Source organism: Seriola dumerili, unplaced genomic scaffold, assembly GCF_002260705.1.
Source record: "Seriola dumerili isolate Sdu_G_001 unplaced genomic scaffold, Sdu_1.0 BDQW01000450.1, whole genome shotgun sequence".
Classification (NCBI taxonomy): domain Eukaryota; kingdom Metazoa; phylum Chordata; class Actinopteri; order Carangiformes; family Carangidae; genus Seriola; species Seriola dumerili.
The window spans coordinates 267,292-282,091 of record NW_019174705.1 but is presented as its reverse complement, the minus strand read 5'-3'; the positions used below and the strand labels follow the sequence as shown (position 1 = coordinate 282,091).

Here is a 14,800-nt window from a genome sequence, read left to right as displayed (position 1 = left end):
GGAGTTGGGTGCAAGGACGGACCTCTGTAAGTGCACGTCTAAGTCTCCTCTTTGTTATTACACACACTGTAGAGCCTGCAGCTGGCTGGACAGCTGCGTACAGCACATAGTCAAGGCCGACATGCTTTATTATAATAACACCCCGGCTGATTCAGTGGCTACAGGCAGGATTATTACTCTCTTTAAACCAAATGCCAAAAGACATATTTTCCTCTGATGAAAATGTACAAAACCTCCAAAAAACAGTACATCTAATCATAAATCCTTCTATTACTAAAATCCTTGGAAGATATTGAAATCCTTAAAAACAGCATGTTGTTATTGGTACATGGACACATGTTGTCCTCTGTTGTCTCCTAGATGATTGTTTCACAACTAGGTGACACACGCACACGCACACACTAACACTTACACACACTTACATTATTGTTGATGTTATCAAGGGATTGACTGGCTGTTTTTTGTTCTACTGTCTCATGAGATAATAACAAGAGGGAGAAGATGATGTGACATCCAGCTGAGATCAGGCGTCATAATGTTCTCATGAACTAAAATAAAACAGATGTCAACACATGTTCTTTAACAACAATGTGATCTTTAATTAAATTAGGGATGTGTGTGAGGTCATCCGCAGATTGACTTATAATTAAACTCAAACTCAAAATAAACATCAAGAGATATTAAAAGGATTTGAATGTGCAGTGTCTCAAAAAGAGAATAAGATGCAGTCTAATGAGGAAAATTAATAAAAGGTATTTTATCCAATACTAAATTTATCATAGTAAATGAATCTGTATAGTAGTAGACAGCAAAAACATTGACCAGGATCATCATTTGCATCATATCACATCATATCACATCCACATCACTGACTATTGTTTGTAAAAGCACAAACATTGAGGAAATGTGATCAAATTCAAAAATACTACAAAATTGTAAAACATGCAAAAGCGCAGTCAGACAGACAAATGTGACAAACACTAAAACATATACAACAATTAAAACACAATCAATAAGGGAAATGGCTTGATAACAAGAAATAGCTGCAAATGGCAAAACACTTAAAAAAAAGTCATATATACGTATATATATGTTTTGTAGTGCTAACATTTTTTAATTTGGAGCACATTTCCTTGTTTCTGCTTTTGCCTTAGCCTTTATTTTGTCCTTAGGGGTCACCATACTTTAAACCATTAATTATGGTTTAGAGATTCCTACACGTTTGCCTTGTTCCAACAAGTTGTTTTGATTTTTGTTCAATCACCCCATTTAGTTTCGTCTTTTTCTAGCAAGTGGCTCTGCACTCTATTGACCCCACATGTGAACGTAAAGATAATTGAGCAAAGTGAGAAAAATTTCAACAACCGCATAGTTTTTACATATTTTATTCAACACTTAAATCCAAATAAATTCATATCACAGCCATTAAGCTGAACAGTGGTTTACATGCTCTTGGTTTTCAAAAGTCCATTCAGTATGAGATATATTTGTTATAGCAGTGATAACTTAAAAAATACAATACGAATGCACATATAGCTCTTAGCACTTCATAGTCCACCGCTATAAACAGTGACAGTATACAGACAAAAATAGAGAATATCATTATGCTTCCATTTCAACCAGATCACTGTCAATTTTTCATTTATATAGAGACACTTAGGTGCTTGAAGTGGTAAATTGTGGTATATTTCCATGTTTGAGTTATTGACATAACCACACAGTTGACGGAAAACCGACATATAGACACATACACATGCGCACACACAACGACCAGGTGTCCTTCTCAGTGGGAGGGAGTCACTGTAAATGACAGCTGGTCACGGACGACACACACACCTGAGGTCCCTTTCAGGACTGAAGGCACACGCATGTACACACTCACACAGCACCTCTGTTTCTCTACATTTACACATATACTGCATTACAGACATACATAACAACACGCACGCACACACACACACACACACACACACACACACACACACACACACACACATACACACCCACAGACGCTGGGCACAGACTCCATAAAGGACCAAAACGAGGCACAACGGGACTTGGCAGAGCGACATGGAATGTTTCGGTCATTGATCTTTGATTGTGAAGCGCTCAGTCAGTTTAGTCGTCGGTGTCCTCCTGAGAGAGAAGAGGAACAAGAGGTGGGCTGTGAATTCCCTGTCCTTTATGCAAATGACTTCCTGCGATGGGAGCATTTTAACCTTGAGTGAAACATCTCCATATGGCATGATGCTGTGAAATCTCAGGAACTGTGTAAACCAGTGACGGTAATGTTGCGACAACCATTAAGATGGGTTATTTATTCCTCAGTCAGTCTTTGTCCTTCACCTGAGAAATGATGATTTGTTTTTTTTTGGCTTTGGAATATTATTCTTCCGATGTTTAGAGGACAATCCAACCAAAAATGTGTCCAATTTAGAAAGCATTTAGGATATAAACCTCCACTAAATGCCGTACAATACACAAACGTTTAAATGAATGTTAAAATGTTAAAATAATTTAAAGGTTAATGTTTTCCTCAAACTCCTTCACCCTTATATGGTTGATTTTGTTTCAAAAGCAGGGTATTCAACTAAGAGAAGTACCATTTATGTTTTTAATGTCTTAAGTTCCAGAAATTGGTGCATCTAAAAGCCTCATCTGAAAAAAACGTAAATATGGCAAAGGTTTGATCTGTTTACTCTCCCTGAGATTTTGAACTGAGAGACAATGAAAAGTCAATTTCCTCCTGTCTAGATATTGTCACTGAACATGCTGAATATGTGCACATGTAATATATTCATTTTCATGTTGAAATACTGACGCAGCTTCACATTACCAGCTGTAGATTTTATATCAGCCAGTTGCAGTCTTACCTCTGTAGCATCAGCAGGGTCAGAATCAACCGGTGACTCTGCCACGTTCTGTGCTGCCAGGGCGTCATCACCCTGAAAAAAAAGACAAAAAGAATGAATGGATAATGTGGAAACAAACAATAGAAGAAAGGAGAGGGGCTGTTGAATGCAGAAACCTGAGAAGATTTAATATGGAATGAAGAGCGAAACGAAAAGTGCCTTTAAGTGCTTGTATTTGTGCACATACTGAGAATTTTAAATCCTTCCACTTTTTCTTTCACACCGCTCCTCTCTTTTTTTTGTGTTACACTGACCCGTTTGAGAAGCCTTTTTCAACAGTTTCTTGTGGACAAATAAAGAGTAGACACAGATTGAGCTGCAACAATTAGTCAAGTCATCGTTTGCTTGATCAACAGAAAGTCAATCTGCAGGTATTTTAATAATCAAACAATCATTTAGTTGTTTTTTGGACGAGACTGCCAAATATTTGGTTCCAGCTCCCAGTTTCAGTGCTTTTCTTTGTCATGCAGCGGGTGGTGGGGATTGTCGCTTGACAAGACCTTTGTCCATCATTGCTATTAGGAGGCAAGACATTATAATACATCCTCTGAGCAGCGCTAAGTGTGCAGGGCAGATTGGAGTCAATGTGAGTTGCTATCGGAAAGTGACGAGATGGGCCGGGGTTAGCTACTTAGCATGCTAACTTCAGTAGAAGAAGAGACGTGAGAGAGACAAGAGTTAACATTGGTGTTGCTTTCCATCACAGGACACAGCTCTTGACGAGTGACAGAAAGAAGTTTGATGCTGAACTGGCAACGTTTCTTCTAGACTGGTAAGTAAACAGTTATTAACGCTAACGCTGAGTATGTAGCAATAATTGGTGGTGTAAGATCTAAAGCTGTGATTTGTCACAGTTTTGGAAGGCACTTACAAAGGATGTTGTCCTACTGACAGATCAGAAAACACTTCTTTCTGTAATTCTGGGACTTGTTGGTTCTGGCACATCTAACTGTCATTGCCTTTACAATAGGGACAACTTGTGATAAACCCACAGAAGAACACCTAAGTTTGAATCTGAACGACACACGGAATTCACCCCGCTCTCGCTTCGTCCCCTGATACATTAAAAGGCACTTGCACTCATTTCATAACGGTCATTATGATCGTGGTCATTTTGAGTGAGTGGGCAGCTCAGGAAGAGACGAGGCATGAAGCGCTAATGAAGGAGGTGGGTGACGTCTCTCTGGTCGAGCTCAAAAAGATGCCTTGATTACACCGTGCCACTAAAATGACCTTCCTTAATGAGGAGCGGTCACAGTGAGCTGATGTGTGCACGTGTACGTGTGTGTGCGTGTGTGTGTGTGTGTGTGATGCGCTCGCTGGCTGCTGACATAACCTTAAACCAGTTATTGCACCTACTCTTCCTGCTGTTGCATTTAACACCACCCATCAAGTCTCCCATCTGTTCGCCCAGCAGAGCCAGAGAAACGCGTGCTTATGTAAATACACACACACACACACACACACACACTCTTGGACCACAGTCTGCCAATAAACACCACCTTTTCTATTTACTGTGGTCAGATTAAACTTTGGCCAAAAGTTTAAGATTTGTTCAGGTATTTTTTTTTTCTTTTTTTTAGGACAAATCAAACCTGAGATGTCTGTGTAAACCATAATCTTCCAAAGCAAAATCAAAGCCAATACCTCACCTACGATTACTGTGTTGTTTCAGAGCAATTTTCAAGCAGAAATTGCTTCCTGGGGGATGTGAAATACAGCGGCCTCTTTTATTGCATGTCGCTGAAAAGATCTGAGCAATAAGACGTGTTTGTTGAGACCATTTTCTATTTTCTGTCATGTATCCTCCTCTGCTGTCCAGCACTCTGCCCACCACTCTGTCTGCTCCGCTATCTCATTGTCATTTTCATCTCCTTCTACCTTTCTGGCGTTTGTGTCTCCTGATATGAGTCACCAGCAGCTGATGAATTGGTGAAACGACCAGATGAAGAGATTAATCAAGACTCAGCATGCCACCATCCTCTGTTTGCTTGTGTGTGTACGTGTGTGTGTGTGTGTCTGTCACAGGAGACAATCTTTGATGGGCTCTCTCAACCTGGCATCAATTTTTAAAATGAAATCAATATTAATGATGTTTAATGGCTGAGCGCATGGGAAGGATGGTTAAATGAGGACAATCTGCTGCTGTCTGCATGTCAGTCTCTTGCTAGGAATACCAAGATTTAAAAAAATAAATAATAAATCTGTGTGTTTAATCCTCTATCAGTCAGTCCACCATCTTTCCATCAGTCAGTCCACAACCTCCCCGTTTGTCCATCTGTTTGTCTGTTCTGCTTTTGGCTCGTCGGGGGTTCCTCGTAATGAGGCTGATCACATTCCTGGTGGAGCTTGATCACTGTTTTATCCCTAAGGGTGTATACCACGATTAGTTGATCTAGCTGCCTTTAATAACACAACTGCAGCGAAAGATGAAAGGATTTGATTGGGTATTTGTGGGAAAATACCATCTTTTGATAATGGAAATCAAATGCATGCGGGGCAAAAAAAGATGGAGTTGGGGAGAAGATTTGTTGATTGCCTCAGTGAAAGAGCTGCTGAAAAACATTTTGTTCAGGTGTCATTTGTTGCCACTGGCAGGAAAATAACTCGATCATTTCTTTGGTGTCTTATCTTTTTATAATGCACTTTTCACTAATCACAGCTAATTAAAGCAGAGCTGAAGACGTGTATGTGCGTATGTGCGTGTGTTCTGTTATCGCTTGGTGTCAAAAATGTTGTTATTGATTCCCCTGTGTTTCATCACTAATTAAGGGATGGGAGCTCGAGCATCACAACAAACATTCAACAAAGTGTTTTGTGTTGCCCGGGGAAATATTTGACTGGCTTATCATTTCCTGCTACTCCCAGCGATGTTATGAGAGAAGAGGGTAATTACAGGCAAATTTAGTCCTCCCCTCAGAATTACATCCAATTTTAACACCTTATTAATACAGATGTATGACAGAGGAAGTACGGGGGAGTGTAACTGCTACTGTGTGACGACATATGACAAACATGCGAAAGCAGTGTTTTTCAGTTAAGAAAAAAAAAAAGAAGCAGAGCATGAGCACAAGGACCGTCTGTCCCTCGTAGAGTTTGTCTTGTTTGAATGCTAAAGAGTTCCTGCGCTTGTAAGAGCTGGTGTTGAGTAAAAGTGAGAAAGTAGTGGTTTAGGGTGAAAGTCTTTCACATGTCGCCAGTTGTAATTAAAGGTGCCTCACAAGGTTTTCTTGTAAACAAACAAAAAAGTGTTGAATGCATTTCCTTCCTCCTAAAGCAGATTTTTGTGAATATTTTGAAACCTGCCTTGTTCACAACCATGGCAGTTGATAGCAGTCTTCTTCATCACAACCTTTATTGCGACATTACTGCGCTTTCCTGCACATTACAGTACGACTATGTGTGATGAGTGTGTATTGCATCATCAGCAAGTATGCATGCATTAGATATAAATGAAAGAGACCTACCTGTGAAGACATTGCTCCACAGTGCTACTAGTGATTGAACTTTTGCCATTTTATTTTTGTGGTAAAAGTTGTTAAATTTACCCGTAGCACATGCAAAATCCATGAATTCTTGTTTCTTCACATGTGGTTTTTAATGTGAATTGATAACATGTTCAGTGCTGTTGCACAAGTGATATTACATGTGGAAAAAATGTCTTAGATCAAACGTGAAACATCTGAAAAGCAGTCTGATTAACATGTAAAATAATACATGGTTCTTTCATTTCTTTTATTTTAATGCTAAATGTACAGTAATACGTCCTAAAATCATCCTGTAACTAATCTGTAATCTTGAATTTTTAAATTGTAGACTCCCACATTGCTTAAGCCCCAAATTACGACCTTGACTGTATCTACAAAAATCTACACGAAGAGCTAGTGAAATCTAAAGCTAAAGACAAGGAGAGAGTGAAATAGAAAGATACAGACAGCAAAATGTAGCGTAAAAGAACCCACTGAAAAGGGGAAAGAAGAATCATTTTTCATATTTGTGTGAGTGTCGCAGCAGTAAATTGTTTTCTACGGTAAACTGCCTTTACCTCCTCCTTTGGACAAACGAAGGCCAGACTGAATGATGAACAATGCAGGAAAAGCTAACAATATGTAACGGCTTTGGTTTCAGAGAAGAAAGACACACAGCAGATAAGATAAGAGAGGGCAAATGACTCAAGGTCAGGAGGCCATTTTGACACGGTGGAGACTTATAACCGACAGCCAGTGGCATGAAATGGAGGGATGTGCTGTGCTGCAAACCACCATTTCTAAAGGCGTGTTTAATTTTATACTGGTAGGTCTGAGGAGAAGAGTAAGCATTCATCATGTGTAGTCGCATTAAAGTTGAACTGAGATTTGAATTTTTCTCACTTCTTCAGTAAGGAAATATAGAATATAATGAAATTTTATAATGATAAAATGATAAAACTGTTCCATGGACATATTCGTGGAAAAAGTGTCTAAGCATCGAGCCTCTATGTTTCCCATGGCAACAGTTGACCGATATGTGAGGGTCGCCGTTGCTAGTCTGTTTGCCAAAACACAGTGTCAATTTTAATGCTGCCCTATTGACTGGAGCACGTCATAGCCCTGTGTAGCCTACACATGTTGATAGAAGATGCTAACTTACTCATGTTAGCACTGATTCCCACTTGATGTCACTTTTTATTCATGTAATTTCAACACCTGCTGAGTCATTGTCAGCTCCCGCACACTCAGTGTTGTGTTCTTCCCACACTGGAGGCGTCTAGCTAGCATTAGCAGTCTCTCTTTCATTGCTCCAGATGTTGTCATGGCAAATGACAAGACTGTCAAAATTAACCGCAACAAGTAGTCCCGTCACTTCAGCACTTCTTATATTATGCTGCGTTCACATTATATCATTTAAGGTGCATTTATTTTAGCCTCCAACTTGGACGTATCAGGAATTTTTGACACCATCAGTACCACTTGGTGAAAAGAACTACAGAGATGTCAGCAAACTGAGTGGATGCAGGTAGATCACCAATTCCATCAAAATAAAATCCAATATCAACATTAATACAGTCTATTTAGCTAATTCTATAGGAGCTATATAGCAAAATTATTCTGGCGAACACTTGTCACATTGGCCTGTTACTTTCTTCTGGCTCGATATACGCCCGGTTCCACAGCCCAAGTCCGGTCCACGTATTGCATGACTGTTAAATGCTATTTTCACATCTGGACCGATTCTGCTGCACACAAAAAAAGTCTCTCTGGCTGTCATCCAACACTGGAGGATAACAGCTGGAACCAGCCCAGATGTGGAAGCAAATGGGCCAGACTTGGGCCGAAGATCCAAGCCTATGTTGGGCCAGAAGTTTCATTTTGCTATCTTAAATGCGTAACTTGAAATCAGCTAATTTTGTTTTTCCGGTGTGACTACAAGGTTAGCACTGTGGCTAACCACCTTGGGATAATGTCTGTTCTTCCCATTCCCCTGTCATTGAATGCAGCATTACCCTGTGATTTGAATCACACCTTAGCAATGGCTAACAACTTCAGCCCACCAAACCTGCCAGTTGTATTATGAACTATTTTTAGTGCCTGTCCACAGAGATATTGAACAGGCATATTGTCATTGTCAGAACTAAAGCCCACTGGGGAACACTATTCTAGGGGGTTCTACCACAGCACAAAAACTGCAGAATTAAAACTAACAACATTTTAAATCAAGTCAAAACACACAGAGTATATATAAGTATTTTAATTAATTACCAAAAATGTTTTTTTATTTTTTATTTTATTATCTAATTTAAATCAAAGGCATTTTTCTTACTTGTTTGGCTGGATCCTTCTTGACCAATCCGGTGGCAGCAACAATATTGCCTGCACCCTCCACAGTTTTCTGGGCCACAGCTGTAACCCCGGTAACCACCGCTCCACCCACCTGAGACACTCCAGACACAGTTTTACCTGCGACTGAAGGCACAAAAGAAGGAGAGAGGGGGAGGGCATTTCAGGAGGGTGTATCTCTATAGAGTCGCAATACCTGTGAGGATTGGCTTGCATAAAAAGATAAACATGACACACATCTCACAAACTGGATTTCAAAGCTTCCACAGTGATGGGAAGGAAACATAATGTCAGCGGTGCAGCCCTTTAGTGACTTACTACTCTCACTTCATAAATAGTACTTTGAATATAGAGAAGCGTTGTAGCATTGAGATAAATCTGGATGAAACACTAAATCACTTCCAAAATGTTTGTTATTTTACCCGTTTTCTTCCTAATCTCGCATTAGTGTTATTGTCAAATGTGGTGGAAGCTCTACAGAGTTCTAAGTGTTATCAAATACTCGGCTGCATCTCCTTCAACGCCCTACAGAGTTATTTAAAACCAGATACCTAATATCATTTGGTAAACTGAAAGTCCTCAGGAACAGCCTGGAGGCCTTTTCCTTTCAAAACCCTTCTACACTGACTTTCACCCCGCCTCTTATTGTCTAAGCAATGCATTGTTTCGTTTGTGGTTTTGCATAGCAGTACATCTGGTTTCACATTTGTTTCCTATGAATTCTATGGAAACTTTTTGTTTTACTGATATGTTGTAAAATTTTATAAAATCAGCTTGGCCTCTTTGCTGAATTAAGGCTAAAACATCAGTCAACATTGATATTGTTAGCATATAATAAATGCATTTTCCGATCTTTTTACAACAAGTGCTCAGTTTAGGGTCACACTGTGCTAAAAGCTGCTGTTTTGTTGTCTTGTGTTGGTGTTTTCTACACCAGTGATTCCCAACCTGGAGATCAGGACCCAAAATAATAATTTGTTTTCATAAATTTCCACTGATCTTTTCTTTTTTTCTAACAAATTACTGGATAAATGTAAGTGTCAGCACTTTTTAAGAAGTCAGACCAAAAAAAACACATCTCTGTCTGTTCACAATTGGTAGACATACACAACTGATGACATGAGGTCACAAGCGGCAACAAGCCAAAAAGGTGGAGACCCAATGGTCCATGCTGTAACACAATGGAGTTTAACAGTGTGACAAATAATAATTAATCATGACTCAGCTGCTCTTTGCTTACAGGGCAACATCTCTACTTGTCCGGAAAGCAGATTATCAGATCATGAGTCTAATGTAGGCCACTTGGTCCCACTGAGAGAAATGATACCATCCATCCTCCCTTATTTAAAGGCTTTTTATAAAACACTCTGCCATCCGGTTTTTTCTCTCGTACAATCCCAGCTTCCTAAACAATACCAATACTTCCAATAATGTAGAGCCAACAATGTAGAGCCATTTTCCTGGATGCCTACAGCAGCCAGTGTCCCTCAGCTTCTCTGCTTGTTATGTTTGAGAGAAATGGCAAGGCCTGCACGCATGGCCCCCAGGGAGTTAGGACGGTTGTGTTGAGTCAGGCGGTGAAATATGCCACTTACTCACCTGCAGAGTTACAGTACATCTCTCTTATTGACCGCCAGAGGATCCAGTTAGATTACACTCTGTTTTGCCTTTATGTCAAAGATCTACTGTACTTGTGTAAAAATCCTTTCATGACCGGCTGGTTGCAAAATGTGTAAATTCATGGTCTGATTTTTCAGAGCAACATGGGAATGGAACAGATGTATTAACGTCTGCATTAATGTGTGCTGTTACCTGTTGTGACTCCATCCTTTGTTTTGGTACCTGAAAGGAAATGCAGGTGAAGCTCAATTAGTCAAAAATAGGAATACAGTAAATGATCAAAACGCCCAGTTTTATATTTATAATTGTGTATTAAATTGATAATAATAATAATTAACCAATAACTTTTCAAAGCTTTCTATCCCATTTTCAAATGAAATGATCATCAGTCAAATTAATTCTCAGCACCCACCTACAAACATAACCCCATCTTTCGTCATCTCAGCTGCTCCAGTCACTCCCTGCTTGGTTTTCTCCGCCGCTGCCACGACCCCATCCTTGGCTTTAGAGAAACCCTTCATAAACGCGTCCATGGCTGCTTGATTGGCTCCCAAATAACACACAGCTGTGAGGATGTCAAAACAGGGCGCAATGAGATCTGGGCACTCCCGGATAAGGTGAGGCGCTCGGTGTTAAAACGAGTGACAAGACACACACACGCACACACACACAAAAAAAACGATGCCACCGCCCTACTTTTCTTTGGTTTGTCAAGCCAATATCACCGTCTGAAATATGTGTGCTGTTGATACAAGCAGCTCTGCTGAAAAATCCCACCTGTAGGAATTGGTTTCAGCCCAGCTGCGAAACCATGAATGGATTTACTATCAATTTCAATAAAAGAAATAAATAAATAGAAGAAACTGAGCTATTGTATTGCAGTGCGATAAGGAAAAACAAATCATGTAGCAGCTGATATTCTAAAATAGAGAATTAAAAATATATATTACGAGTAGAAAGGCAAGAAATCAAAGAGCTGTGCTCCACGCACCTGTTTGCTTCAACTTCCTTTGAAGCAAGATTGTGATGAGTCTTCCGGGATGACAGCGGAGATTCCCCCCAAAGAGCAGTCGAACCGGTTTATTGTCTCCAAACTACAACTACTACTAACGACCGTGCGTGTAGTATTGTCTGCTGAACAGACAGACGGACACAGACAGAGTGAGACAGACAGACAGACGCTCCACAGGTTTGACAGTAGACGCCTCCCACGCCTCGGCGATGTAGAAAGAGCGATTAAACCCCGTGATGCTGATGCGAGAGAAGAGATGCTCCGCTGCCTGTCTGTCTGTCTGTCTGTCTGCAACACACACACACACACACACACACACACACACACACACACACACACACACACACACACACACACACACACGCACAGATTACGTAGCTCTCTCTCTTTGCTCGTGGGTTGCCCACAGCGTGTAGGTGCAGCAAGCAAAATCCTCAGTCGGCTCAATACATCTGCGGCCGAACCGCCAATTAGTGGCAGTGTAATTATGTAAGATAACACTACTGGGCTGTTCAGTGCCCCCACATGTGAGTAAGATGTTAACTACAGCTGCACGGCGGGTAGCTGATGATTTTTTTTTTGTAAAGGCCATGTTGCGATTGGCTCATGGTAAATCAGACTGTCACAACTAGTATTGAATTTTACAGATTTTTGGTTAAAAAACTTTGGTTCCCCTTTGTAAATAAGGACAGCTTTCATAAAGAGTTTACAAGTTGTAATGGTTTCATTAACGGTTAAACGATAACAATTTATTAATGCATTATAGATTAGATGAAGGGCATTAATAACAACAAGTTTTGGGTTGCCAGTTTTCGAACTCACCATTTAAAAGGTTTGCAGACGATCTGAACCAAAATCTATCTAATCAGTTTATTAACAACTTTATTAACAACGTGTACTCTTTCTGTTTGTCAAGAATGCAGTTATAAATGTTTAGTCTGTTGCTCCTCAATCAGCTCATGGGATTCCCATATGGTACCGCTTTCTAATAAGACACTCTTTAAATGATGCTTATCATAATAAGCCATGGTGTCTGCAGAAAGTGAAAAACCCATGAGGGTTTATTAATGAATTACAAACTCAATTTTACTAAAACAACAACAAATACAACAACAGAATATATTGTAAAGCTGCATTTTTTCACAACCTGGCAACCCTAAATGTGTTATTAACAAGGTGCAAGGGGTGCCTTATTAGAAAAAGGTACCAGTTATTACTAATAAATCATTAATAAAGGGTTTGAACATCACATTGTAAGTAGAGGATTTTGGTTCCAGATTGTCTGGAGCCCTTTCCTAGAAATATGTGGTCAAATGTTCTTACTAGTCAAAGGGAATTTTTACAAACAGGCAACCCAGAACTTCTCCCTATTAATTTTCTTATAACAAATCTATAACAGATTTGTTAATGATTCATTAAGCATTAATAAGGTCAAGTTAAAACTTGATAACCCTTGATAAAGGGTGTTTTATTAGAAAGTGATACTCATAGTAAACTCTACCATAGGACACGATCATAGTAGGCTACTGTAATACTTTACTCGGCTATAGGCTACAGTTTACGTAGGTTTAAGGGATGATATGAGTCAAGCTTAGATAATCTTCTCCTCCTCTTATGACATTTTCTTCTTCACCCACCTTCTTTTCCCTCCCTCATTCCTGCATGTTCTTTCCATGTCTCCTTTTCATCGTGTCTTGTGCTCCTGTGTATGTATGTAACAGTTCCAGTCTATTTGGGATAGTTTGGTTGTCAGTGGTGTGAAACACGATTCTAACCATCTATGGTGTATGCAAACAGCAGCCAAGTAACAAAAATAAACCTCTAGTGAAATTCATAAACAGTGGTGTGATAGTGGAGCAATGGCCAAGGAAAGTTTATTTGTACAGCAAATTTCGTACCCATTCAAAATGCTTTGCATGATGCATTCAAACAATATCACAGCACAGGCGTTTTTGCAATTTGTCCTCAGAGAAATCAGAGCCATATTCCACATTTGTATAAAACCACAAAGAAAACATAATGATATGTCATGATCATATTGAAACTAAAGAGGACACGAGTGAAAAATAAGGACAGCTAATAAAGAAATAAACACAAATAAAACATTTTCTGTGCTGAGTTACAGACAGCCCTCATGAGGCTGTTGCTCTGTCACTTAGCATCTTAGGTGTGGTTTACAATGGGCTCAGATGAACGGGAACTTGCAGGGGATGAAACCACAGTTGCATGTGAGACTGGCCTGATTGCGGTATCGAGATGAAGACAGGCTCAGCCAAGCTGCATCTTAACTACACTGAGTGTCTGAGCCGCAGGCGTGTCAGACAACCTCAACATCCTGTAGCACAGGAGGGAGCGTGCCTGATGGCTTACCAGCATCATTGTTACCATCATACATCGTGCCCTGCAATGTTTTAAGCGCCGTTCACATTTCCACATCGTTGTACAATTACCAACAATTGTAGCTTTAATAGCATGCTTGCATATTTTTTTGTCATTTTAAGCATAGTGTCATACCGCTGGAAAATGTCCTTTTGACTTTATTTTAGCATTCATGTCTCAACTCAACTCTTGTTATGTGCTATCTATTTTCTTTTTGTTTGCTAGCTTTTAGATATGTGTCCTGAATTATAGCGTGACTTATTGTTTTTTCACTGTCTCATCAATCATTACATTGGCCAACAACACAGATTTATCCGCCTTCGTCTTTATTCCAGTTTATTTATCTACTTTATTTTTATATTAAATGGCCATGCCAAAAATAGTCTGTCCGGTAGGCTACACCACTTCCTCCTCTAAAAACCCAGTCTTTTGTTTAATGTAATGTCTGTCTCACTTACCTATGTCATGTGTTCAATCACCTGACAATTGATCACTAATTACACTGGGAGTGGTGTTGTGTACATTTTTATTAAGCTTTTCATCTTTGACAGGGACCTGATGACTCAGTGCAACACTGACAATAAGTCATGCTCCAGCAATGAATCAAATGAAGTGAGAAATCGTTTCCCTGTTAAGTTTCTTCCAGTTTGAAAACTTGCTTGTGATAGGTGACTTCTAATAAGTAATATTGTCCTAAATATTTCTGTATGTGCATCGTACTGTAGCACCATTTCCACTGAGCTTCCTGCAGTGTCAGTAATCTGTCAAATATACAATATTAGCTTACACTTAAACTACGGTTGGAATTGTTGTGACAATACATACAGAATATGATTATATGAATATAATTATTCATATATGACACTTAATTATAGCAGTGTCTTCAAAAAAATATACATGGTGAAAGATCTGAAACGTAGAAATAAGTAAAATGATCTGAGCTGTATAAATCTGTTCTTTTACTGAACTTTATGATATTAAACCTGAGTTAAACCAAGTCAGCTGTAGGTTCACGTCAGAGCTCAGGAACAGTGACCTCTACAGGTGATAGAAACCAGGAT

At 39.5% G+C, this 14,800-nt stretch overlaps 1 protein-coding gene across 1 annotated transcript; it reads right to left on the bottom strand.

Moving 5' to 3' along the window:
• Window positions 1-1,388: 1,388 nt before the first annotated feature.
• LOC111234705 (alpha-synuclein-like) lies at window positions 1,389-11,587 on the bottom strand. Its single transcript, XM_022762866.1, has 6 exons — window positions 11,340-11,587; window positions 10,761-10,913; window positions 10,541-10,570; window positions 8,712-8,854; window positions 2,874-2,945; window positions 1,389-2,136 (listed from the first exon to the last, which is right to left on the bottom strand). Exons 2-6 carry the CDS (start codon window positions 10,879-10,881, stop codon window positions 2,119-2,121), a joined length of 384 nt encoding a protein of 127 aa, XP_022618587.1. The 5' UTR covers window positions 10,882-10,913; window positions 11,340-11,587; the 3' UTR covers window positions 1,389-2,118.
• Between the last annotated feature and the right edge of the window lie 3,213 nt (window positions 11,588-14,800).

Bases quoted from the DNA above. Each gene is read 5' to 3' on its own strand.
- LOC111234705 (XM_022762866.1), bottom strand. From the start codon at position 10,881: ATGGACGCGTTTATGAAGGGTTTCTCTAAAGCCAAGGATGGGGTCGTG. The intron at 10,571-10,760 runs GTGGGTGCTGAG...ATTTCCTTTCAG, and splicing joins AGATGGGGTTATGTTTGTAG to GTACCAAAACAAAGGATGGA. The intron at 8,855-10,540 runs GTAACAGCACAC...TTGTGCCTTCAG, and splicing joins AAAGGATGGAGTCACAACAG to TCGCAGGTAAAACTGTGTCT.